The following is a 25,447-nucleotide window of genomic DNA, read 5'->3' on the forward strand; positions in this document are numbered from 1 at the left end:
GAGACAGGTCTCACTATGGTAGCCCTGGCTGTCCTTCAACTTACTGTAGAAGATGATGTTAATTTTCTCATAAGACATTGTAATTCAAAATGATCAGTAAATGAAAAATTTCAAGCAGGAATGCTTTTAAAACTCTGTCACCTCTGAGGTTGGAAAGATGGCTCAGAGGTTAAGAGCACTGGCTGCTCTTCCAGAGGACTTGAGTTCAATACCCAGCACCCGCATGGCAACTCATAACTGTCTTTAACTCCAGTTCCATGGGATCTAACATCCTCACACAGACATACATGCAGGCAAAGCAACAATGCAACACATAAAATAAAGACAAAAATAAATAAAATCATTTTTAAAAAATCACCTTGTTTTGTAGGATAAATTAAATCTTGTTCATAGATCCATGTAATTAACACCTGAAAAAGTCATATTTGATACATATGTGCCTTAGTTGTAATTTATCTCCATAAGAAATATAAGAGAAAATGGATATCTGAGCCACGTTTTCCATTGTTTCAGGTGATGTCAATGGCCTTCTCACAAAAGAATCCCAAGAATCAGTCAGAAACTCTAAATTGGTTATCAAATGCAATAAAAGAATTTGGTTTTTCTGGGTAAGTCAGGAGAAAAAATGGAATATAATTAAATATTTTGCTAAGTCTCTGATGTTAATTTGTTTTCACTATCTCTGCTTGTTTCTGAAGAATTAAAATTGGTTGTCTAATTTACATAAAAGAAAAGCACATTTGTTCTGAAAGGTCTGTGTTGACTTGTATTCTACATTTTAATATCTAGTAAAAGAAGAGTTCTTTTATATATGTATATATACATATATATTAATGTGTGTGTAAATATATGTATATACACATTTAAAAATTATTTAGGATTGTGTGCCTGTCTGTCTGTCTTGTGGGAGGTGCAGGTGGCATATGCCACGAAGTACATATGACAGTCTAAAAACTAGTTTTGAGAATTAGTCTGTCCTTCTACCATGTGAGTCGTGGGAACTCAGACTCAAATCCTTAGGCTTGGTGGCAGAGACCTATACTCACTAAGCCATTTAGCTATCCCCTATGCCCTGCCTTTCTAGAGGTTCTGGAGATTACACCTAAGGCCTTGAACATGTTAGCCAATGCTCTGTCACAGAACCACATGTCCAGTCCCCCACAAAGAGAGATCTCGTAAGTGTTTTGTTTTTTTTCCCTTAAGTATTAATAGCTGTCGCACAGAAAAGCTTATTCCAAGTATTTCTAGTTAGATCTCATTTCAAAATTACTACACAGTTAATTTAGTGCCTGAAAAGACTCCTTTTTGGATTAAATGCTGTCAGAATTCCTACAATAAAAATTTTAAATTGTTTAAACACCCTGCCATTTTTATATGAATATAGTTGTTCATTACTTTTTAATTACATTTAGACATACCAATTATACTTCTTGTGTGGGGAGTTGGGTATGCATGCACATTCAGGTGTACATGCCACAGGACACACATAAGGTTAGATAATAACTTGGAGAAATTGGTTCTTTCCTTCCACCATGTGGCTGCCGGGTATTATTCATGTCACCAACCTTGATGGCAGGTACCTTTATCCTCCAAGCCACCTCACTGGGCCCACAGCTGTTTGTTTTGTTGCCTGGAGTAGTCTCCATTTCCTGGAAATAGTTAACTCCTCCTGCTGCAGCTTCCTGTGCTGGAATTGTCAGTGTGTGCTAGTTGTCTGGACACTTTTTAGAGTAGTTTTGATATGGCAGTATGTTGTCTCTGCTCTGCAGATGAAGAAATTAAAGCACAGAAAGCTTACCATCATAGCTAGGAAAGTGCCAGTGCCAGGCTTGAATCCAGGCATTCTGGGCTAAGGAAAAGGATATAGATGCTATTGTATCGTGTTGCTTTCTCTGTGCCTTGTTTGTTTATTTGATGTAACTACCACTTATTAGCTTACAAAATGCTACAGTAAGGGCCAGGGATGGTGGCACACATATTTAATACTAGCAACACAAAAAAATCAGAAGCAGAGGCAGGCAGAATCGCTGTGAGTTCAAGTCCAACCAGGGCTACATAGTGAGACCCTATCTCAAAAATAAATAAAAATAGTGGCTAGTGTATGCTTTTCAGAGTATAGCTAAAGTAAAATATGATTAGAGAGTAGTAGGAAATAAGTCTGGAGAAAGAAAGAGCAAGTCTTTAGGGCCTCAATATTTTGAATAAATTGGGAAAACATAGAAGCATTTTTAAGCAGGGCTAGAATGTAATTTTGTGGTAAAACACTTGCCTAGCATGTATGGGGTTCTGAGTTCATTCACTAGAACTGCAAAAATTTGGATGAAGAAAACTTTGGTAGAAGAGTATCTAACTGAAGTCAAAAGGCAGATAATGCTGTCAAAAAATGGCTGTTTGTTGAACTGAATTGCAAAATAAAAAAAAAAAAGAAAGAAAGAAATGGCTGTTTGCAAGCCAGGCATGGTAGCACATGCTTTTAATTCCGGTCCTTGGAGGTAAAGGCAAGTGGATCTCTGTTAGAGAGGTTAGCCTCGTCCAGGACAGCCAGGCTACACAGAGAAACACTGTCTGGAAAAGAAAAGAAAAGAAAAGAAAAGAAAGAGTTGTTTGCATATAGATTATAGAAGTGGAAGTACTATACTTAGAATATATTTTGAAAGTAGAACTATGTAGGATATTGAATCAGACTGATTCTGGAGTCAAGGATGGCCTGAAGAGCTGGAAGAATAAATATGGATCTGAAATGAATTACAGAAGACTGGAAGGCACAAGTTTGGGAGTTGGTGTATATGTAGGATGTCTGCTAGACATAAATTGAAATGTGGCAGAGGCATATGTTTATATGAATCTAGAGTTCTGGAGAAAGTTTAATACTGGATGTAGGGTACCAGTATAAGATGGTTTAGCAGGTAAGTCCTGGTGGCTTTAGTTCAGTTCTTGGAACCCACTTAAAGATGCAAGGAAAAACTTTATAAAGTGGTCCTCTGGCCTGGAAATATGACTCAGCAATTAAAGAGCACTCAGTGTTCTTCCAGAGGACCTGAATTCAGTCCCTAGCACTCATGTTGGGTAGCTCACCGCTGTCTATAAAGTCCAGTTCCAGAAGATCCAACAAAGTTCTCATCTGACCTCTGCAAGTGGCCTGTGTCACCAGTACATGCACATACATTGATGGTAAATCTTAAAAACAAAATTTTTAAAGTTTTAAGAGTGGATTTTGGACTCTTAATTAAGCATAGTAGGATTAATCAGTATATAGTTAGTATTTAAAGCTCACTGTAAATTTAGGAAAGAGAATACCTGAGGACTCTTCCAGTGGGAATCAATCCTTAAGTCTGGTTTTATAAACTCTCGATTTCGAAGATTTCATTTTTTATCAGTTCTAAATACTTTGATTTTTTTTCTAGGTTGAATGTCAAAGCTTTCATTAGCAATGTGAAGACTGCTCTTGCTGCAACAAATCCAGTGAGTACACTCCAGCATGTGTGGAAGCATTATAGCCACTTGTATGGCTCTGCACTGATTTGGAAAGTTCTTACTGTTTTCTCTGGTAGGCTGTGAGGACTTCTGCCATTACCTTGCTTGGCGTGATGTATCTATATGTTGGTCCTTCTTTGAGAATGTTCTTTGAGGATGAGAAGCCTGCCCTTCTATCCCAGATAGATGCAGAGTTTGAAAAGGTAAAGGTTCTAAAAATGGTACAATCTATGGGTGATCTGGAGAATGTCACATAACTTAAGACTAAATTTTTAACCAAGTTTAATGGCATGCATACACATGTAATTCCAGCACTCTTAGCTTGAAAGACCATGAATTATTTCAGAGTCAGCCTAGGCTACAATAACATTCAAGATAAGCTTAGGCTACAGAGTAAGACTGTCTAAAAAACAAACTACAAAAATAGAACCTAAGTTCCAGGACAGCAAGAGCTACACACAGAGAAACCTTGTATGGGGTGAAAAAACAAAACAGAGCCTAAAGAGATAACTACTAGTTAAGAGCTCTACCAGAGGACCCAAGTTAATTTCTTTTTTTTTGTTGCTTTTTGTTTTGTTTTGTTTTGTTTGTTTTTTGTTTGTTTCTTTTGTTTTTTGTTTGTTTGTTTGTTTTTTTGTTTTTCGAGACAGTGTTTCTCTGTGTAGTTTTGGTGCCTGTCCTGGATCTCTGTCTATAAACCAGGCTGGCCTTGAACTCACAGAGATCCACCTGCCTCTGCCTCCCGAGTGCTGGGATTAAAGGCATGCGCCACCACCGCCCCCTAGTTAATTTCTTAGCAGCACTCATTTTGGATGGCTCACAACTACCTGTAACTCTAGCTCAAGGATATTCATTGCCTTCTGGTCCCTGTAAGTACGTACATTCGTGTGTGTATACCACAAAGACACATACATATAATTAAAGATAAATCTTTAAAAAAAATAAAGGCAGAATGACTAAATTTTTAAACCTTTGCAATAAAGAGCATATATGTGTTTGGTTTTATGTACATAAAGTATTCCTGGGAGAATTCATAAGTAATTGAAATTGACTTTGTGAAGAAGAAAAACTGAGTGATTATGGTTTAGAATGAGTGGGTTTTTTTTTTTCTCTATACATTGGCAATGTCAGTCATTGTAGGTCTGCTACCTATTTTAAAAAATACATTAAATTTTTAAAAAATTTAAAAAAATAGGGTAGCCCTAGTTGGTCTGGAAATTACTGTATAGACTAGGCTGGCCTCAAATTTGTAGCAGCCCTTCTGACTCTGCCTCTTGAATGCTGGGATTATAGGCATACACTATCACATTTGACCAAAATGCAACTTTAATATATTCTTTTTTTTTTTTTAAATTAAAAATGTAACAACAACAACAAAAACCAAAAACCTAGGTTTTCTTGAGTAGCTTTCTGACTGAATATGCTTAAGTGTTCACAGCTTACTTTCTTTTGTTTTGGGAGATACAAGTCAAAAGACAACTTAATGATTGAGAAGTCAAGTTCTAATAGTTTCCCATAAAAATAATTAGCTATTTTATCTCAAAATTAGAATCTAGTCAGCAATTAAAGTATGTTTTGCAATATTGTATATAAGTATTTTATGAGTTAGGAATGAAGTTCAGTGGTTGAACAGTTACTAGCATTCATAAGGTCCTGGATTCTATCCCCAGCATTAGCCATAAAACCAAAACAAGTAGTATGAAAGAATGAAAACTTTTTTTTAAAGATTTTATTTCTTTATTTTATGTATATGAGTACTCTCGCTGCATGTATGCCTTTATTCTAGAACAAGATATCAGATCCCACTGTAGACAGTTATGAGCTGCCATGTGGTTGCTGGGAATTGAAATGAGGACTTCTGGAAGAGCAGCCAGTGCTCTTAACTGCTGAGCCATCTCTCCAGCCCAAGAATGAGAAGATTTGACATAGGCGCCTTCTCTAGTCTATTTGCTGTCATTCTTCTTCAAGTTCATTACTTTTATTCATTTGTGTGTAGATGCAGGGACAAAGCCCACCCACTCCAACCAGAGGAATTTCCAAGCACAGCACAAGTGGTACAGATGAAGGAGAGGAAGGAGATGAACCAGATGATGGGGGCAATGATGTTGTTGATCTTTTGCCAAGGATAGAGATCAGGTAGGTGTTACCCTAAGAAATTATTTTATTCTTTATACTGTTTTGGTGTTTCGGTTCAGGTTTTTGTTTGTTTGTTCTTTATTGTTTTTTGTTTTCAAGACAGGGTCTTGCTGTCTTGCTCTCTTATGTAGACCTCATATGTAAATTCACTAGGTAGACCAGGCTGGCCTCGAACTCAAAAGAGATCCTCCTGCCTTTGCCTCCAGAGTGCTGGGATTAAAACCATGTAAGTGTGTGCCACCAGTTTGTTGTTTTACTTTGTTTTGGCTTTTTTGCTTTTTTTTTTAAGACAATGTTTCACTGTATTAGAGGCTGGCCTTGACCCCACTGTTTTCCTTCCTTAGCTTCCTAAGAACTAAGATTGTACTTGGGCACTCGTATATCCAGATTCATCATACTAAAATCTTAACCTTTTTTACTTTGTAAAGGGAGGTTTGATGACATTGTCTTTTAGGAGTCTAGAATTAAAATTATGCCTTCTGTTTTTCAGTGACAAAATTACTTCAGAGTTGGTGTCTAAAATTGGTGACAAGAATTGGAAGATCAGGAAAGAAGGCCTAGATGAAGTGGCAGGTATTATCAATGAAGCAAAATTTATCCAACCAAATATAGGTGAACTTCCAACTGCCTTGAAGGGTCGACTCAATGATTCAAATAAAATCTTGGTACGTGAACCATGTGCCTTTCTCTTTCTTCCCCTCCCCTGCTGCTATAGAAGGTTCATTTTCATTGTGGCTTTTACTAGCAAATATGAGTGGTCATGTTATTTGCTTTGATCTACAAAAAGATTCCTTGTATTTCTTAAATGTGTCTCAAGATATACAAATTTAGTAATTAAATTCTCTTAAATATTAGAGTCTAATACTAAATACCTTTGTATGGAAGTATTTTAATTTTAATGTATGTAAGTATGCCTAGTCACACATTTTTTTGTTTATATTTTAAGATCGAGATCCACTATGTAGTCCAGGCTGGCCTTGAACTCACTATGTCTCCCAAGCTACTCTCAAACCAAGCAATTCTCCTGTATCATGCCTTCCCAGTACTGGGATGATAGACATGCATCACCATGATTTGTTTAATTTCTAATTTAAAAAAAAAAAGCATTTATTTGTGTTTATTTGGATGAAAGAGGATGTATATAGAGGTCAGAGAACAGCTTGCAGGTGTCGGATCTCTCCTTCCATGACACCAAGGCTCTGGGACTGAACTCAGATTGTCAGCCTTGATGGCAGGTACCTTTACCCACCATTCCATCTTGTTTGCCCCAATTTCTATATTTTCAATTTTGTTTTTTTTTATGTCAATACCTTTTAAACTATAGAATAAAATTCTAGTACTGTAGTTTTTTGAAATTTTAATTTTTTGCCAAGCATGATAGAGCATTCCTTTAGTCCCAGCACTCAAGAGACAGACACAGGTAGATCTCTGAGTTCCAGGCCACCCTGGCTAGCCAGGGTTACATAGTGAGACTCTATTTAAAAAAAAAAAAAAAAAAAAAAAATTATGTGTATATGTGTTTTGAGTGTATATTTGTGCATACAAGTGCAATGCCCAATAAGAGGCTAAAAAAAAAATTACTCATAATCCAGTTAGATTTGTGCTATAATAAGTAGTCCAGAAGCCTGTGATATTGACCACATCACAGCCTTTGTAAAACTTGCAGTGAGTTTGATTACAGTTTGAACCTGTGTTGGCTCTGTGTACTTCAGGTGCAGCAGACGCTGACTATCCTTCAGCAGCTGGCAGTAGCCATGGGGCCGAACATCAAGCAGCACGTAAAGAACTTAGGCATCCCTGTCATTACTGTCCTTGGTGATAGCAAGGTAAGTCTCTTTCTGTCATCCTTCCACTCTGTAATAAGCCAGCCACAGTCTTGAGATAATTCTCTCATTTAGAGGACATGTAATTGCTTAAAAATTTAAAAAGATGATACTATTAGAAGAAAAACAGTAAACATGCTTACCTTCCAGGCAGAGTTTATGTGATGACTAGATGTAGCGTTACTTAGGTTTGTGATCCTTAAATAGTTATGTCCTTTAGGTTTAGTTTTTTATGAAATTTCTTTCCTATAGAATTGAAATACATTTTAGTAATTGATGTTTGATTAATTAGTTGAAACATTTTTATGAAAATACATTTTGACATGCCTGTTTTATATAGTATACATTCAATATATGATTGCTATTTATGATTATGACATCATTAAGGTTTTGTTTAGAGTATTTTTGGGTTTTTTTTTTGGTGGTTTTGTTTTGTTTTGTTTTGTTTTGTTTTGTTTTGTTTTTTGAAATAGGGTTTCTCTGTGTAGCTTTGCGCCTTTCCTGGGACTCACTTGGTAGTCCAGGCTGGCCTCGAACTCACAGAGATCTGCCTGGCTCTGCCTCCCGAGTGCTGGGATTAAAGGCGTGCGCCACCACCGCCCTGCTTTTTGTATTTTTGTTCTTGAGACAGGGTCTCTTTATGTATCGCTGGCTGTCCTAGAACTCTCTATGTAGACCAGGTTCACCTCAAACTCAGAGAGTTTCAGTTTCCTGCCTCTGTTTCCCAAGTGCTGGGATTAAAGGTGTGTACCACCGCACCTGGCTTAAAGTTTTGATATAATGAATAAGTATTTGAAGTTTGGATCTTGAAGTAATTTTCTATGTCCTTCCTACACCTGAACTTCCATACCCCTACAGCATGCACTTTCTAGTACTTCAGTAAGCTGGTTATAATTCCACAGTATTAGAAGTCGTTGAAGTATCATTGAAGGCTGCAAGTGGTTTTTTGTTTTAGGGGTTCTTTTTAGCCCTAGGATAAATATTTTAATGTCCCTTTACTTTTGTGTAATTCATTTAATTTGAGAAATTGGATTTTTTTTCAGTTTATAAATCTAGTCTATGATTGCAAGTCAATATTAAAACATAAATATTCAAATTGTTATCTAATTTTTTTTTTCTTTTTGGCTTTTTCAGACAGGGTTTCTTTCTGTATTTTTGGTGCCTGTCCTGTATCTCCTCTGCACACCAGACTGGCCTTGAACTCACAGACATCCGCCCGGCTCTTCCTCCTGAGTGCTGGGATTAAAGGGATGTGCCACCACGGCCGAGCTTGTTAGCCTAATTCTTAACAATTTGAAGTCTCTTACATAGAATTCCATTCTTTAGCAGATAAGATATAATAGCTCCCATAGATTCAGGAAGCAAAATAGGTTTATTATTCTTCCATAATATTATTTGCCCAGCTTAGCTGGGTGGTGACGGCATGTGCCTTTAATCCCAGCACCCTGGTGGCAGAGGCAGGCCTGGTCTACAGAGTAAGTTCCAGGACAGCCAAAGCTACACAGAACAACCCCTGTCTCAGAAAACCAAAAAGAAAAAAAATTTTTTTTCTCAGATTATTATTTTGCCTAACAGAATGTAGGATGTTTTTCTTCCAATTTTGTGTTTTATATTTCCAAAGTCTTCAGTACAACCACAGCACTAGTTTCTGTTTCAGAGAAGATGGTTCAAGTATGTACATGATGGGACCTTAGAAAACATTTTTCAGTCCTCCCTCCAAACTGTACTTGTTATTTTTTGTCAATTCTGTTCTCACTTCAGAACAATGTTCGAGCTGCTGCCCTAGCAACTGTGAATGCCTGGGCAGAACAGACTGGCATGAAGGAATGGCTGGAGGGAGAAGATCTTTCTGAAGAACTCAAAAAAGAAAATCCCTTCTTGAGGCAAGAGGTTAGTACCATAACATAAACCATAAGTATTTTACTCATACCTTTTACCTCCTTAGATGGCCTCCACAATAACTGTGTATTCATGGTTAAACCTGTTTTGGGGGAGCCGGGAGTTTAAGACAGGGTCTCTCTATGTAGCCCTGGCTGTCCTGGAACTATATAGACCAGTCTGGCCTTGAACTTAAGAGTTCTGCCTGCCTCTGCCCTTCTGGTATTAACATACCATGCCCAGCTTAACAAACTTTATTTTAAAGCCAAGAATGGTGGGTTACTCCTGTAGTCCTGGTACTTAAGAGGCTAAGGCAAGGTGATCAGCACAGATTTGAGGCCAGATTGTTCTACATAATGAATTCCAGACTAACACGGCTGCCGTATGAGAACCTGTCTCCAGAAAAAAAGACAAAAAACAAAACTGAAGCATAAACTTATTATCAAAGTAAATAAAGGTGATACCAAATTCCTAGAGCTTTCTGTGTTTGTTTTCTTTTTAATTTATTTTCCTTGTATGTATGTGCACATGTGGAGGCCAGCAGTCACTCTCCCATCTTTTTTTTTTTTTTCCCAGGAGGCGGGAAATGAGATTAGATCTGTTTTTGTAGTCTTGGCTGTCCTGGAGCTAGATGTGTAGACCAGGCTGACCTCAAACTCACAGAGATCCACCAGCTCCTACCTCCTGAGTGCTAGGATTAAAGGCTTTTTTTTCCATCCCTAATACTGAAGAAAAAATAATTCAGTGTCTGAAACTAATAAAAATCATTAAGCCTGACATTAATAATAGTAATTATTCACTTACAGTGTTTGACTAGTTTTTTTTTTCTTTTGGCAGCTTCTGGGCTGGCTGGCTGAGAAACTACCTACCCTTCGTTCCACTCCAACAGACCTTATCCTCTGTGTTCCTCATCTGTACTCTTGTCTGGAAGATCGGAATGGAGATGTACGAAAGAAGGCCCAAGATGCTTTGCCATTCTTTATGATGCATTTAGGATATGAAAAAATGGCCAAGGCTACTGGGAAACTAAAGGTACTAGTTCTTGTGGCTAGCAGTGTTAAAAGCTATTAGGAAAATATTAAACATTAATTTATATAAGCAGAAGATCATACCACCTACCATGGGACTCAATCTGAAATTTTTTTTTTTGTTTTCTTTTTTGGTTTGTTTCAAGACAGGGTTTCTTTGTGTAGCCCTGGCTGTCCTGGTTTTCTCTCTGTAGACCAAGCTGGCCTCAAACTCACAGAGATCTGCCTGTCTCTGCCTCTCGAGTGCTTGGATTAAAGGCATGCGCCACCACTGCTCAGCTTCAATCTGAAATTCTAATGAGAGCAAAAACAAAATTTCTAGCAGTGTAGCTCTGAAGAGTCTGGTGACTTACAGGGGTGCAAAGTATTACCTTCTAGAATGGTAGTTCCTCAAATGTGACTTCATAATGTATGCTGCTTTTGTGCTTTGTGCTGACTCCTTTACTTCATTGTAAATAAAAAGTAGGAGCTCAGTCGATTATTTGACAGTAGACCTGTAAGTAATCTCAGTATGAATGCATTGTAATGTCAACTTTGTTTTGCTTTGTCTTTCTAGCCAACTTCTAAAGATCAAGTACTGTCCATGCTAGAAAAGGCCAAAGCTAACATGCCATCCAAGCCTGCTGCACCTGCTAAGACAGTGTCCAAACCAATGGGAGGGTCGGCTCCAACCAAATTCCAACCTACACCAGGTAATAACTTTGAAAATGACTTGAAGGAAATCAAAACACAGGTAGCCTGTTAATCTGTGCATTTCATTTCCTCACCTCTTTCTCCAGACGTTTGTCAAGTACTTATGTGAGAATCTGTGCTAAAGGTGTGATGGTTATTTTCTATGCCATAAAAACATTTTGGTATAGTAGTTCAAATACTGCTCTCAAGAATTATTCCACAGCTATTTTCTGTCATTGGACATTCTAGTCAGGAGTTGGGAACATCTAGCTTAATCTACTTTAACAGCAGAAAACCAGGGAGGTTAGTGATTTTCACAAGGTCAGATAGCCAGTACTTGAATCAGCTTGAAATTCTGCTTAGTCACACGTGATTGCAGGACACTTTACTGTCAGGGATTGAACCTAGGGCTCATGCTAAACTCTCACTCTACCATTGATCTATATCCTGAATCAAAAATTATCTTAGAATCCTGATTTTTTTGTTTGTTTGTTTGGTCGGTTGGTTGGTTTTATTTTTTTAAGACCGAATTTCTCTTTGTAGCTTTGGCTGTCCTGAAACTCGATCTGTAGACCAGGCTGGCTCTAAACTCTGCCTCCTGAGTGCTTGGAATATTAATCCTGATATTAAAAGTCAGTAACATAGCTGGTTAATGGTGGCATATGCCCTTAATCCCAGTACTTGAGAGGCAGAGGCAGGCAGATCTATGTTAGTTCAAAGCCAGTGTGGTCTACAGAGCAAGTTCCAGGACAGCCAGAATTACACAGAGAAACCATGTCTTGAAAAACCAAAAAAGAAAAGTCAATAATATATACATAACCTGTAACCACTTGATTTCTAGACTTCTTACTTTAACAAAATAATTTTCTTCTGCTTAGTGGGATAGAACTTGCTGATGCTATGAAGTCAGAAATTTTACATTATGCAAAACTTGTATCCCAAGTGTATATTCAGGTTTAACGTTTATTGGAATCTTGTTTAGAAGATAATTGCAAAATAAATAAAATAAATAAATAAAAATTTAAAGGAAGATTAAAAAAGAAGATAATTTCAGTGATGACAGTTCCTTCATTTAAAGAAGTATTAATCTCAAAAAAAAGTATTGTTGTGTGTTATTTAGAATGTAGTCTTCAAAATTATGGTTTAAATAGTGTCAAGCTAGAGGCAGACTTGTTTAATTACTTTTGTAACATGCTAGAGGCCAGCCTGGGCTACCAAGTGAGTTCCAGGAAAAGGCGCAAAGCTACACAGAGAAACCCTGTCTCGAAAAACCAAAAAAAAAATAAAATAAAATAAAAAATTCCAAAAATTATTTGAAAAAAATTTTGTTGGTTTGTTGGTTTGTTTTGAGGCAGGGTACTCTATATAACCCTTGACTGTCCTAAAACTCAGTATGTAAATCAGGCTGACCTAGAACTAAGAGATCCATCTACCTCTGCCTCCTCAGTACTGGGACTAAAAGTGTGTGCCACTACACCCAGAAAAATTTTTTTCTGATGTGAAAAGTAAATAGCCACTACTATACAGTTCTGTTTTATTTGTTGCTGTATGACAAATCATGGGATATTTATGAAAAAAAAGTGTAAACTGAAACTCTGACCTGCACATTAGGATACAAAGAGAATATTGCTAAATAAATTAGAGTCTTGTCTTCTTTGGAAATAGAAAGGGTAGAGCAAACTGTTAGAACAAGGAAAATCATGTAAAAGATAAACACACAAGTATACATATATATTTGAATTCTTATTTTGTAAACCAGTTTAAATTGGTATAATAGAGCATATTATTCAGTGTTTATTTGAGCTTACTGACTTCCAGTTTCATAGTCTTTTTTTTTTAATGATTTATTTAATTTTACTTTATGTGCATTGATGTTTTGCTTATATGTATGTCTGTGTGAGGGTGCCAGATCCCCTGGAACAATAGTTAAAGACAGTTGTGAGCTGCCATGTGGGTGCTGAGAATTGAACCTGGGTTCTCTGAAAGAGCAGCCAATGTTCTTAACCACTGAGCCATCTCTCCAGCCCCTTCATAGTCTTTTTTTAAAATATATCACTTCCTTTTATTTTTATTAGCATTTTAATTCTACATAGTGAGTTTACTTACTATATTTTCACACAGGTATATAATGTATTTTCATCATCCTTTATTGCTCTCTCTTGTCTACCTTCAATTCCCCATAATCTTTCTCTTCCCAAATAGTCCTCCTACTTTTACATTTTCTTGATTTTCTTTTTTCTTGCAAAATGAGTTTAATTAAGATTGCAAACAGAAGCATATACAGCTTACCAGTGGCGACACCACTGGAGAAAATCTCAATCATTCAATCCATCAGTCAACACCTACTCCACAACCAACTGCCAATAGATCCTCATAAAAGGGTGAGGCCTTGTAAGCCCTTCCCCCAGTAGCAACTTTTAACTGTAAAGCCTCAGGGAAGGAGTGTGCCTTGTGAGCTCATTTCTCATCCATGATATAATGTTGATGGGTCTTTCTGTTGTTTTCTTTTTTAATGGTGTTTTGGTTTTTTATTTAAAATAGGTTCTTGCTATATAGAGGAGGCTGGCCTTGAACTCAGAGATTTGCCTGCTTTATAAAGATCTTGTGCAGGTTATATAGCTACTGTGAGTTCACAAGCACAGTGGCCAGGTCATGCCCAGGAAACAGAATTCCACAACACTCGCATTTCTTATACCTCTTACATTTTTCCATTTCCATTTCCTCATTTTTTACTGAGCCTCTGGGAAGGGATTTTTTTTTTTTTTTTTTTTTTTTCCGAGACAGGGTTTCTCTGTGTAGCTTTGCGCCTTTCCTGGAACTCACTCGGTAGCCCAGGCTGGCCTCGAACTCACAGAGATCCGCCTGGCTCTGCCTCCCGAGTGCTGGGATTAAAGGCGTGCGCCACCACCGCCCGGCTTCCTGGGAAGGGATTTTTGGAGTGGTCCTAGAGATTCCCTTTTTGGACTGAGCAGTCAGTAATCATTACCAACACTTTGACCAGCTGTGAATTTCTGTGGTAAACCACTGGTCACTGTAAAAATGTAAATATTTAGAAGGCAGTTTGATATATAAAACATGTTCATTTATTAAAACAGTTATAGCTTCTCAGTGGGGCCTATGACCTCTGCAGCTACAGGCTTTTGACTAAATTTACAGTACCAAGCATGAATTTCTTGCTATGGAGAGGGGTTGGCTAGCCCATGTTATTTGTCAGGTCTTTCTGAAGGAATAAAACTGATAGGATGAAATCTATGAATATTTAGTACATGATATAAATATATACATATATACTTGATTTATATATGTACATATAAACATATATACATATATATATATATATATATTTGATTTATTAAAGTGACTTTACAGGATGTGGTTCAGATAGTCTAACAATGGAAAAGCCAAAAATCTGGTAGTAGGTCAGTCTAAGAGACTTTGTTTTAGCAGTCCCAATCTGGTGCTGGAGTCCAAGAGGATTCCTAGAGAGCTACCTGTCTTCAGTGTACGTTAAAATGCCAAAGAAGTAGGTTCTTATACCAGCAAAGAAATTTCTCAGCAACAAGATAGATGAACTTTTCTGAGAGAGTGAGGACAAACAGGTAAAAAGCAAAAGCAAGCTTCCTTCTTCCATGTCCTTTTCATATGGGCTGTTGCCAGAAGGTGTGCCTCACACGTAGGTCTAACCCCTCAAAAAATCCTTTGCTGGCATGCCTAGCTGCTAAGCTTTAGTTGATTCCAGATGTAGTCAAATTGACAGCCAGGATAAACCATCACAGCCCTATGACAGTTGCGCCACATCTTGCCAGGCCAATGGGTAGTGTAGCACACAGGGTCCACAGCTGAGTAAGACTGTTGGTAACTTTGCTAACCCAGCTATCTGCTTAGTAGTGCCTAGCACTGTGAATGCTAGTCGGCAGGGAGGAAGCTTCCAGCTCATCACTGCCAGCGGGATTTCTTTCTGTCTTGCATCTGAGTAGTACAGTGTTTTCAGCCATAAGGTCTTACCATCTAATCTAGTTCTTAGGGGCAAGCAAGACAAACGGCAATTGCTTGTTTGTTTTGTTTTAGGTTAATAACCATGGCTTCTAGGAATAACTTTACTCACCCGAGCCAAGTACCTCAGACTGCTGTTATTGTTTGCTTTTGTTTTTAATTTCTTAATTAGTTTACACAATAGCAAGTTTCTTTGTTTTTTTTCCCAATATTCTTAGTTTTGATCCCTTCACTTCCTCCTCACTGTGTAGATCATATCCTCAAACTTGCAGCAGTCTCCCTGGCTCTCCCTCCCAAGTACTAGAATAACAGGCATGTGCCACTCTGCCCAACCTTTAAAGAGAAACTTGAAGAAAAAAAGGACTAGGGGGAAAAAAATCTTTAAATGCTTTATATATTGATTTTTTTTTTGTTTTTTTTTGTTTTTTGTTTTTTCGAGACAGGGTTTCTCTGTGTAGCTTTGTGCCTCTCCTGGAACTCACTTGGTAGCCCAGGCTGGCCTTGAACTCACAGAGATCCGCCTGGCTCTGCCTCCCGAGTGCTGGGATTAAAGGCGTGCGCCACCACCGTCCAACAAGACTACGGAGTTGGGTTTGTTTATTATTATTATATGTCTAATGTATCCAGGATAAATGATATTAATTTAACATAGTATATGCTTTTTTTCCCCCTCAAAGCACCTGTTGAAGATTCTGTTTCCAGCACCATAGAAGCTAAGCCTGATCTGAAAAAGTCTAAAGCTCCAGGAGTTTCTTCCAAAGCAAAGGTGTGTTTACTCTGCATACTTACATAGTTCTGTTGTCTTGGTTTTACATACTGAGTCACTCAGTTAGCAAAGGTCATAGTATGTATGAAAGAACATCACTACTCCTTATAGTATGAAATTTGAGTATTTATAGAAGTTTCTGTGTCTTTTGTTTGATTAGTTTCATTTTTTGCTATGCTTGAGATAAAACTTGGGACTTATAGCTAGAGAAACTCTGTACTTCTGTGTCTTGAGGTCATGGGTTATTATTAATCAGATCTCAAAACAGTTATTCTGTTCCCACAAGATGTTGTCATGGAGATCTCTGAATATTTGAACTAGTGAAAAGGAGTCTGACATGGGTGGCACACAAATTTAATCCTAGCACTAGGGAGGTAGAGGTAGTCAGATTTCTATGAGTTTGGGGCTAGTCTGGTCTACATAGCAAGATCTTGTCTCAGAAATAAAGGAGAAAAGCCATATGTCCATCAGCTGTGGGAAGAATCAGGACTTTAGGGTGATCTGTATTTGAAGGTAATTACCTTCTCTCAGGTACCACCATGCAGGGCTTATATGATTGTTTTTTTTTAATGTATTGCTGTTTTGCTTACATGTATGTCGCTGTGAGGATATCAGAAATCGTGGATCTGGAGTTACAGACAGTTATGAGCTGCCATGTGGGTCCTGAAAATTGAACGTGGGTTTTCTGGAAGAGCATCCAGTGCTCTTAACTGCTGAGCCATCTCTCCAGCCCCAAATTCTATAATTTTTTTAAAAAGCTTACAAAGCCTTTTCACACATATGATCTCTCTTTTTTTTTTTTTTTTTTTTTGACTTGAACAATGTCAGTGTATAGAAAGAAATTCCGGGCAACTAGAAAAATTAAGTTTTGCTGTATTTACAATGATTTCAATAATAAGATTCAAATTTTACTTTAAGCACATGTAATGTTCATCATTTTTCTTCTATCTGATAAAAATATTTTAGTCATTATATTTGAAAACTAAGCCAGGCAGTGGTGGCACACACCTTTAATCCCAGCACTTGGGAGACAGAGTCAGGTGGATCTCTGTGAGTTTAAGGCCAGCCTAGTCTGCAGAGGGAGTTCCAGGACAGGCTCCAAAGCTACATAGAGAAGCCCTGTCTGGGGAAAAAAACAAAACAAAAAAACAAACAAAGTATTTAAAATATTTATAGCAACTTTCTTCAGAAACAGATTTAGTACCTTAGTTACAGCACTGTAGTAGAGATAGATACACTAAAGAAAGATACATAGAGAAAAATAGAACTTTCTCAACGAAGTGATGTGAGCTATACAAGTGCCATTCATTCAGATGGCATTAGTATGAAATATATAAACAGTATTGAAGAGCCAGGTGGTGGTGGTACCCAGGATTCAGGAGGCAGAGACAGACAGATCCCTGAGATTGAGGCCAGCCTGGTCTACAGAGCTAGTTCAGGACAGCCGTGGCTACACAGAGAAACCCTCTCTTGAAAAACAAACAAGCAAAAAACAAAAACAACTAAAAGTGTTGAAGATTTCAAGGAAGGAAACTAAAAATTGTCTGTGACCCAGACTGATTTGAGTTAATAGCAATTTTTCCTAATATATGTACCTTTCTAGCTCAATAACTAACAAAGACTCACATAATATAATTTAAAACATGTATAGTACACGTATGTAATCAAGGTCTAAGGCTGAGGGGGAGGATTGCAAGTTGAAGACTAGCCTGGTCTACAGAGCAGGACTCTGTCTCTTTCACAAGCATATTACATGAAAAATTGATGACTCCTCATCTTTTGTCATGTTGGAATACAAAGTAGAGTGGTTTCTCGGGTTTCTGTAATGCTCTTTTGATAGGCACAGCATGTATTCATCATAGTGCCTACCTAACTGAGACTCTCTTAACTCTGGTTGTAGAGTGCACAAGGGAAGAAAGTGCCAAGCAAAACCACCTTAAAGGAAGATGACGACAAGTCTGGACCTATTTTTATTGTTGTTCCAAATGGGAAGGAGCAAAGGATGAGAGATGAGAAAGGATTAAAGGTAAGGAAGTGATAAGAATCTTTGAGAGTTTTTACTTGTTTTTATCTTTTTAAAATCAAAAAGGTTTTCAGGCAGGGTGGTGATTGCACAGGCCTTTAATCCCAGCACTTGGTAAACCGAGGTGGGCAGAACTCTGTGAGTTCGAGGCCAGCCAGGGCTACACAGAGAAACCCTGTCTCAAAACAAACAAACGAACAAAAAATGTTTTTCAGGCTGGAAGTGATGGAATACACTTTTAATCCAAGGAGAGATAGGCAGATCTCTATGAATTTAAATGCAAGCCTTTGTGAGTTTGAGGCTAGCCTGGTCTACATAGCAGGCCAGCCAGGGTATATAGTGAAATGCTATCTTTAAAAATTTAAAAAAAAAAAAAAAAAAAAAAAAAGCCGGGCGGTGGTGGCGCACGCCTTTAATCTCAGCACTTGGGAGGCTGAGCCAGGCGGATCTCTGTGAGTTCAAGGCCAGCCTGGTCTACAGAGTGAGATCCAGGACAGGCACCAAAACTACACAGAGAAACCCTGCCTCGAAAAACCAAAAACTAAAACAAAACAAATTTAAAAAAAAAAAAAAAAAAAGGGCGAGGGGGGCGGCTGGAGAGATGGCTCAGAGGTTAAGAGCACTGGCTGCTCTTCCAGAGGACCTGAGTTCAATTCCCAGCACCCACATGGCAGCTCACAGCAGTCTGTAACTCCAGTTCCAGGGATCTGACACCATCACATCAATGACATAAAATAAAGTTAAATAAATTATAAAAAAGAAAAAGGAAAAAAAGTAGTTTTTTTTCCCCCCAATATGGGCTTGGTAGCACATGCCTGTAACCCCAACACTGGAGAGGCTAAAGCGGCAAGATTGTAAAGTTCAAGACCTAAAGTTACTTAACAAGAGCTTATCTCAAAACAAAACAAAAAATGTTTAGTTTGAAATTCAAATTGTAGCTAATAATTGATTATTTTCTTTATAAATTATCTTATTCTTTCTCTAGGATTACTTTAAAAGAAAAGTAATTCTTTTTGTTGTTGTTGGTGGTGATGTTTTTTTTTTTTCTTTGTTTGTTTTTGTTCTTTTTTTCTACCCAAGGTCTCTCTGTACCACTAGCTGTCTGGTACTCACTATGTAGACCAAGCTGGCCTTGAACTCACAGAGATCCGCCTTCCTCTGCCTCCCCAGTATCGGGAGTAAAGGTGTACACCAACACCACCCAGCAAGAAGTAATTCCTTCAAAGAGAATTAAAGAACAGAGCCTGTTGCTCCTCTAAATAGAAAGGTGATTTAGTAGTCTTTGAATACTTTATAAACATAAAAAAATTAGTATTCATTGATTATCATCAACTGTACATACTAGTGGACTATTTTAATCCATGTAATGTATGAAATGCAGATTTGGTAACAACTATATATATAGCTTATTCAGCTTTTTTTGAGGGGCTAGAAATAGAATTCAGTGATGAAGCACTTACCTAGTATGTACAATGCCCTAGTAGACATTTTATTTATTTTCAGACAGATTCTCACTATGTAGCCCTAATTGACCTAGAACTAGCTATATACATCAAGCTAGATCTGTCTGCCTGCCTTCTACCACCACACCTAGCCAGCATGGCAAAAATTATTTATTTATTTATTTATTTTCATTTTCTTTTATTTTTTTTTTCTATTATCAGCGTGATACAGTATAAATTCTTATCCTAATAGTGAAGTGTTTCACTGAGGCTTGCCCAGTAATTGAGTAAAACCAAAACTTATTATAAGCCACAGTCATCCTAGGGTCCCCCCTACTAGGTAGCCTCCCTGGATCTGTGGGTTGCAGTCTGATTGTTCTTTGCTTTAAATCTAGTATCCACTTATGAGTGGGTACATAGCATGTTTGTCCTTCTGAGTTTGGGTTACCTCACTCAGGATGGTATTTTCTAGTCCCATCCATTTTCCTAAAAATTTCATGATGTCATTGTTTTTCTCTGCTGAGTAGTACTCCTTTGTGTATATGTACCACATTTTCTTTTTCCATTCTTCAGTTGATAGGCATCTAGGTTGTTTCCAGGTTCTGGCTATTACGAATAGTGCTGCTCTGAACACAGTTGAGCATGTATCTTTGTGGTATGATTGAGCATTCCTTGGGTATATGCCCAAGAGTGGTATGGCTGGGTCTTGAGGTAGATCGATTCCCAATTTTCTGAGAAACCACCATACTGATTTATGTACATCAAGCTAGATCTGTCTACCTGCCCTTCTACCACCACACCTAGCCAGCATGACAAAAATTTTAAAAATCACTTTTTTTTGTTTTTTGTTTTGTTTGGGATAGGGTCTCACTGTATAGCTCTGGCTGTTCTGGAACTACCTCTGTAGACCAGGCTGGCCTCGAACTTACAGAGATCCACCTGCCTCTGCCTCCTGAGTGCTGAGATTAAAGGTGTTTGCCACCACGCATGTAGGAGTCACTTCTTTCTTCCCACCATATGTGTCCCAGAGATTCAAGTCATTGGGTCTGAAGGCAAGCACATTTACCCACTAAGTCATCTTGCTGGCCCTAAACAGGTTTCTTCTTAAAATTGTAGTCTGTCTGTCTGTCTATTTATATTGGTTCTTTGAAAATTTCATGCAATGTATTTTGATCTTATCTACTCCTTCATCCTTTAATCCCATCAGGTAGATCTTGAGTTCCAGAGCCATCAGGTCTACATAGAGAGATCCTGTCTCAAAAACAAACAGAAAATTACTTATTTATTTGGGGGAGGGGGTGAATGCATGCGTTTACATGTACACATTTGCTCATACACACACATATTTTGATTACTTCTAATCTGTTTATTACAAACTACTGTCATAAGCATGTGTCAGAGGCTGAAGAGATTGCTTAGTAGTTTAAGAGCGTATACTACTCTTGTACAGGACCGAAGTTTGATATCCAGCACTGTGTCAGGTGGATAACAAACCCCTGTAATTCCAGCTCCATGGTATCTGATGTCTCTACCTCCATGGACACCTACATATACCCACACAGAGATATACATACGTATAATTTTAAATAATCAAATCAAGTTTAAAAAAACAAACACGTTTAAATGCAGGTCTTTGTTGCATAAGCGATTATATCCACTAAATTCCTTAAGTGGTTTGTATGTTTTTTTAAATTTTGGTACATTTTTTCCCTCTGTTAAAATAATGCCAACGCTGTCATGTCACACAGTTATAGCATTTGTTTGTTTGTTTGTTTGTTTGTTTTTATTATTTGAAGGGGTTGGTCCCCCTGGAGTTGGTACAGGACACAGCCAGGCACCAAGTTCTCAGCACATGGGAGATTTCTTACCCCAGAGGAACAAGCATTCGGGGAGGCTGCCTCTGGATCCTCTGGATCTGGCAGAGACAGATAGCAAGCAGCAGCAGCAGCAGTGGGTGTTTTTTGCAGGAGTGGGGTTTTAAGCAGAAAAAGGGAGAGTCTATGCTAGGGTGAGTTGGTAAGTCCTGATTGCGCAGGTTAGCCAAGTAATGGATTCTGGTTGTTGGACCTTGGTGTTTTGTCTCAGGAGTGAATCAGTGGCCAGATAAGGGAATGGACCTTGGGAGCTAGCTTTAGGAAGGTAACCTAATGGTTTTTAGCAAAGGGAGAGATAAGGGTAAAGGGCAAAACCTGTTGGTACCATGTTTGCCGTGCTCAGGCCTGTTAGAGAGCCCTTCATCATCATCATCATCATTATTTTTTTATTATTATTATTGACATGTTTCACTATATAGCCCTGGCTGGCCTGGAAATGGCTAAAATAGACCAGACCAGGCTGGCCACTGCTTTCTTAGTGATGGAATTAAAAAACAAGCAAACAATGCTCAGCAACATTTTTTTTTTAATATTAAGACTTGCTCAAAATTGTTTTCTTGTAAGATTTCCAGGATCATTAAGCTTCCAGAAGCATCACACCTTGGGCTATATTTTGTATTCGTATTTAATTACAAATGAGTCTTACTTAACTAAAAAGTATGTTAGAGCCAAACAGGATGATACATGCTTATAACCCAGTATTTGGAAGAAGGCTTAAAGCAGCAGGAACTCTACTTTGAGGCCAACCTGGTCTAAAGAGCAACACACAGTCTCCAAAACGTAAGCAACAAGGAGCTGGAGAGATGACTCAGTCTTTAAGAGCACTGGCTGCTCATCCAGAGGACTGGGATTCAATTCCCAGCACCCACATGGCCGCTGACAATTGTCTATAACTCCAGCTCCAAGGAATCCAATGCCCTCTTCTGACCTCCAGAGGCACCAAGGGTGAATATTGTGTACATACATATACATACGATCAAAACACCCATACACAAAAATAAAGAGTAAAAGAAAAGGAAATTAAAAAAAAAAAAAGTAACATGCCAGGACCTTAGCAGTCTAAGACAGGAAGATGACTGTGAATTCAAGGCCCGCCTACTCACCATATTCAGTGTCAGGTCAGTCAGTACTAAATGACAAGACCCTGTCTCAGAAAAAAAATATCACATTAGGTTGGGTCTGTCAACTGTCCTAGGTGACTCTCTGAACCTTGTTTCAGTTGAACTGTTTACACTCTCTGCCTTCCTGTTTTTTCCCTCAGGTGCTGAAGTGGAATTTTACTACCCCACGTGATGAATACATTGAACAGCTGAAGACTCAAATGTCTAGCTGTGTGGCTAAATGGTTACAAGATGAAATGTTTCACTCAGACTTTCAGCATCACAATAAAGCCCTGGCTGTCATGGTTGATGTAAGTCTTCAAATAGATATATATCTGTCTTGGGAGTATGAAAATATGGAGTATTGTGAAATGATCAAGTTTGAATGCCTTGAGAAAGAAATAGAATACACCATGTTCTCTGAAGAGCTATCTCACTTGATAGAATAAATGATAGTGTATTTGGTAGACCTTGTTGAAGGTCTAAAAATCTTTAAATTTTCTTTTTGGGCACCAGTACAGTTTAAGAACTATGTGCCTACTGCCTGTTTGTGAATGAAGACAAAGGAGGAGTGGATGGGGGGCGGAGGGAGTTGGGAAGAGGAGGGGAACGATGTGGTTGGTATGTAAAATAAATGAAAAAAATGTTATTTAAATTTAAAAAAAATATGGGCCTAATAGAATTTAAATTTGCATACAGTCTTAACCTGTGGTGTTTTTACTTTTAAGCACTTGGAAAGTGAAAAAGAAGGTGTCATTGGTTGCCTGGATCTTATCTTAAAATGGCTTACCCTCCGGTTTTTCGACACCAATACAAGCGTCCTAATGAAAGCACTGGAATATTTAAAATTGCTCTTTACCCTGCTGAGTGAGGAAGAGTATCATCTTACTGAGAACGAAGCATCTTCCTTTATCCCCTATCTCATCCTCAAGGTAATGTGTTCTCATCCTAGGAAGACAACTTGAGTTCTGAGCTAACTTCAGTTTTTATACCTTTATTCTCTCGTTTATAGTATGATGGTACCTCCTTTCAACTCACCCTCAAGATCCTTTCAAAATACAGTAATATATGAAATAACCATCTCACTCAGAAAAGGTCTTTATCATTTCTTATTGACCAGGTTGGAGAACCAAAGGATGTCATTCGTAAAGATGTTCGTGCCATCCTGAACCGGATGTGCCTTGTCTACCCAGCCAGCAAGATGTTCCCCTTCATCATGGAAGGGACCAAATCCAAAAACTCTAAGCAGAGAGCAGGTGAAACAAAGCATCTCTGTCTATCCACCTATCTTTCTAGAGTTGCTGAGGGCTGAGCTCAGAACCTCAGACATGCTAGACAAGTGCCCTACACTGAGCTGTATGTCTCTAGCCCCCAAAATTAAAGTTAAGGTGCAAGTCTTTGCATAAGTGATTCTCAACAGTCATTTTAAATAGCAATGGAATTTCTTCAGTATCTGTGTAGTTAATTCAACTTTCTTATTCAAACTGTGAGAGTGATGAGTTGCACACTGGTGGAGCCATAGTATCAGGTGATACAGGCACCACTCAGTACCACCCTGGTGACAAAACCAAGTGCACAGGGGCCATCTGACTCACAGTCATACCCTGTCATGAACACTTAGAACATCATTGTTTCATTGGTATATGACAGTGTAAAAGAAAGAAAAATCTAAGAAGGGCCAGAATAAGGTTTTAGCACTTCATGTATGCCAAAAAAATTTTAGAAGCCTCTATACCAAACATTTTTGGGTCTCATTAATCTAGTCTTTCTTCCTCAATAGAGTGCCTGGAAGAGCTAGGTTGCCTAGTTGAGTCCTATGGTATGAATGTGTGTCAGCCAACCCCAGGAAAAGCCTTAAAGGAGATAGCTATTCACATAGGAGACCGAGACAATGCTGTTCGGAACGCTGCCCTCAACACCATCGTTACAGTGTACAACGTACATGGAGATCAGGTGTTCAAACTGATTGGAAATGTGAGTGATGTTTATATGCCTGGTCAGTGTGCTTGAAAAGTATCCCAAAACTTCTTAGTTGTTGGGTTTCCTGCCATCTCAACTCTACCTGAGTTTCATTAATTGTAAACCTAGCCTCTCAAGACATCCTAGAATCCGGGTATATGTTTTGGGTACTTTCATTTGATGTTGGATATTTCTGCTGGGCTTAACTAGAAATCATTATTTTTTTGTTGTTGTTGTTGTTTTTTTGTTTGTTTTGTTTTTTTAAATTTACAGGAGTTTGCTTAAGATATGAGAGCTATTTTTGAATCAAGAAATCTGAGCTAGCCTGGATTTTGAATTCCATATGGCAATCTGCTCTGTGGTTTGTTTTGTTTTGTTTTTTAATGCACTTTGTTTTTAGTTAACAAGTCCGCTCTTGGGAACAAGGTTGGATAAGGGTTCAAAAGTCTTAAGCTTCAGCCAGTTGCTGCTTTTCTAGGCACATGAGTTCTGCATCTTGACCCCTTGCTTCCTTCGAGCCAGTCATTGTGGCTTAACCTCAGTTCTTTACTCTGGTGATGCTCTAGTAGCACCGTTTTTATACACTGTACTTAAATCATTGGGTTTGCATTAGCTAATGAAATACTGTGACCAGTGAAGGACATAAAGCAGGTAAAAGTTTAACAAATGACCGAATGTGAAGTCTTGCCATAGACACAGTGTATCTCAGGCCAGGCTCCAACTCACAATGTAGCCAGTGAATACCTTGAACTTTGTTATTTATTTAGAGATAAGATCTCTCTATGTAGTAGTCCTTGAGCTCAATATTTTGACCAGGCTGGTCTAGAACTCACAGAGATCCTCCTCTTCCCCCACCTTCTACTCACCAGTGCTATTATTAAAGGCATGAACCACCTTGCCTAGCCTAAAACCTTGAACTTCTGATTCTGCCCCTACATCCTAAGTGCTAGAATTACTACTGTGTGCCACTATGTTCAATTTTATATGTGATTCTGTGTGTCCATAAAAGAACATTGACACATAGTTGAGCATCAGTTCCCAAGAATAGTGAAGAGGAGATCTATGCAAGGGGCCAGCCTGTTGAGTGTTAGGACCTCAAGCAAAGTGAAGAAATTGGAAGTAGCATTCAGAGTGAGGAGTCATAGCCAAACCAGAAAAAGGATGTTTTGGAGAAGGGCTGGAGGCAGAAATAGGAGATGTGGTTATACACAGACTGGTTAGATTAAAAAAAATACAAAGAAAATGGGAGTCACATTTCTTAAAATTAGAGAAGGGAGAT

At 38.2% G+C, this 25,447-nt stretch overlaps 1 protein-coding gene and 1 non-coding gene across 4 annotated transcripts in view; both read left to right on the forward strand.

Annotated features, from left to right (window-relative positions):
* Positions 1-25,447, forward strand: part of Ckap5 (cytoskeleton associated protein 5) — a 105,780-nt gene that overhangs the window by 60,094 nt on the left and 20,239 nt on the right. For all 3 annotated transcript variants that reach the window (XM_059260917.1, XM_059260918.1, XM_059260920.1), the window contains exons 18-32: positions 514-608; positions 3,405-3,462; positions 3,552-3,677; positions 5,471-5,610; positions 6,101-6,275; positions 7,323-7,436; positions 9,195-9,323; positions 10,149-10,343; positions 10,896-11,031; positions 15,682-15,770; positions 17,671-17,796; positions 22,371-22,520; positions 22,938-23,141; positions 23,330-23,465; positions 23,990-24,183. In XM_059260917.1, the coding sequence (XP_059116900.1) occupies positions 514-608; positions 3,405-3,462; positions 3,552-3,677; positions 5,471-5,610; positions 6,101-6,275; positions 7,323-7,436; positions 9,195-9,323; positions 10,149-10,343; positions 10,896-11,031; positions 15,682-15,770; positions 17,671-17,796; positions 22,371-22,520; positions 22,938-23,141; positions 23,330-23,465; positions 23,990-24,183 (2,067 nt within the window). The remainder of the gene's footprint in view (positions 1-513; positions 609-3,404; positions 3,463-3,551; positions 3,678-5,470; positions 5,611-6,100; positions 6,276-7,322; positions 7,437-9,194; positions 9,324-10,148; positions 10,344-10,895; positions 11,032-15,681; positions 15,771-17,670; positions 17,797-22,370; positions 22,521-22,937; positions 23,142-23,329; positions 23,466-23,989; positions 24,184-25,447) is intronic.
* Positions 23,695-23,805, forward strand: LOC131910169 (small nucleolar RNA SNORD67). The gene has a single exon (XR_009379028.1). It is a non-coding gene; the product is annotated as a small nucleolar RNA SNORD67 (small nucleolar RNA).

This window comes from Peromyscus eremicus, chromosome 4 (genome assembly GCF_949786415.1).
Source record: "Peromyscus eremicus chromosome 4, PerEre_H2_v1, whole genome shotgun sequence".
Classification (NCBI taxonomy): domain Eukaryota; kingdom Metazoa; phylum Chordata; class Mammalia; order Rodentia; family Cricetidae; genus Peromyscus; species Peromyscus eremicus.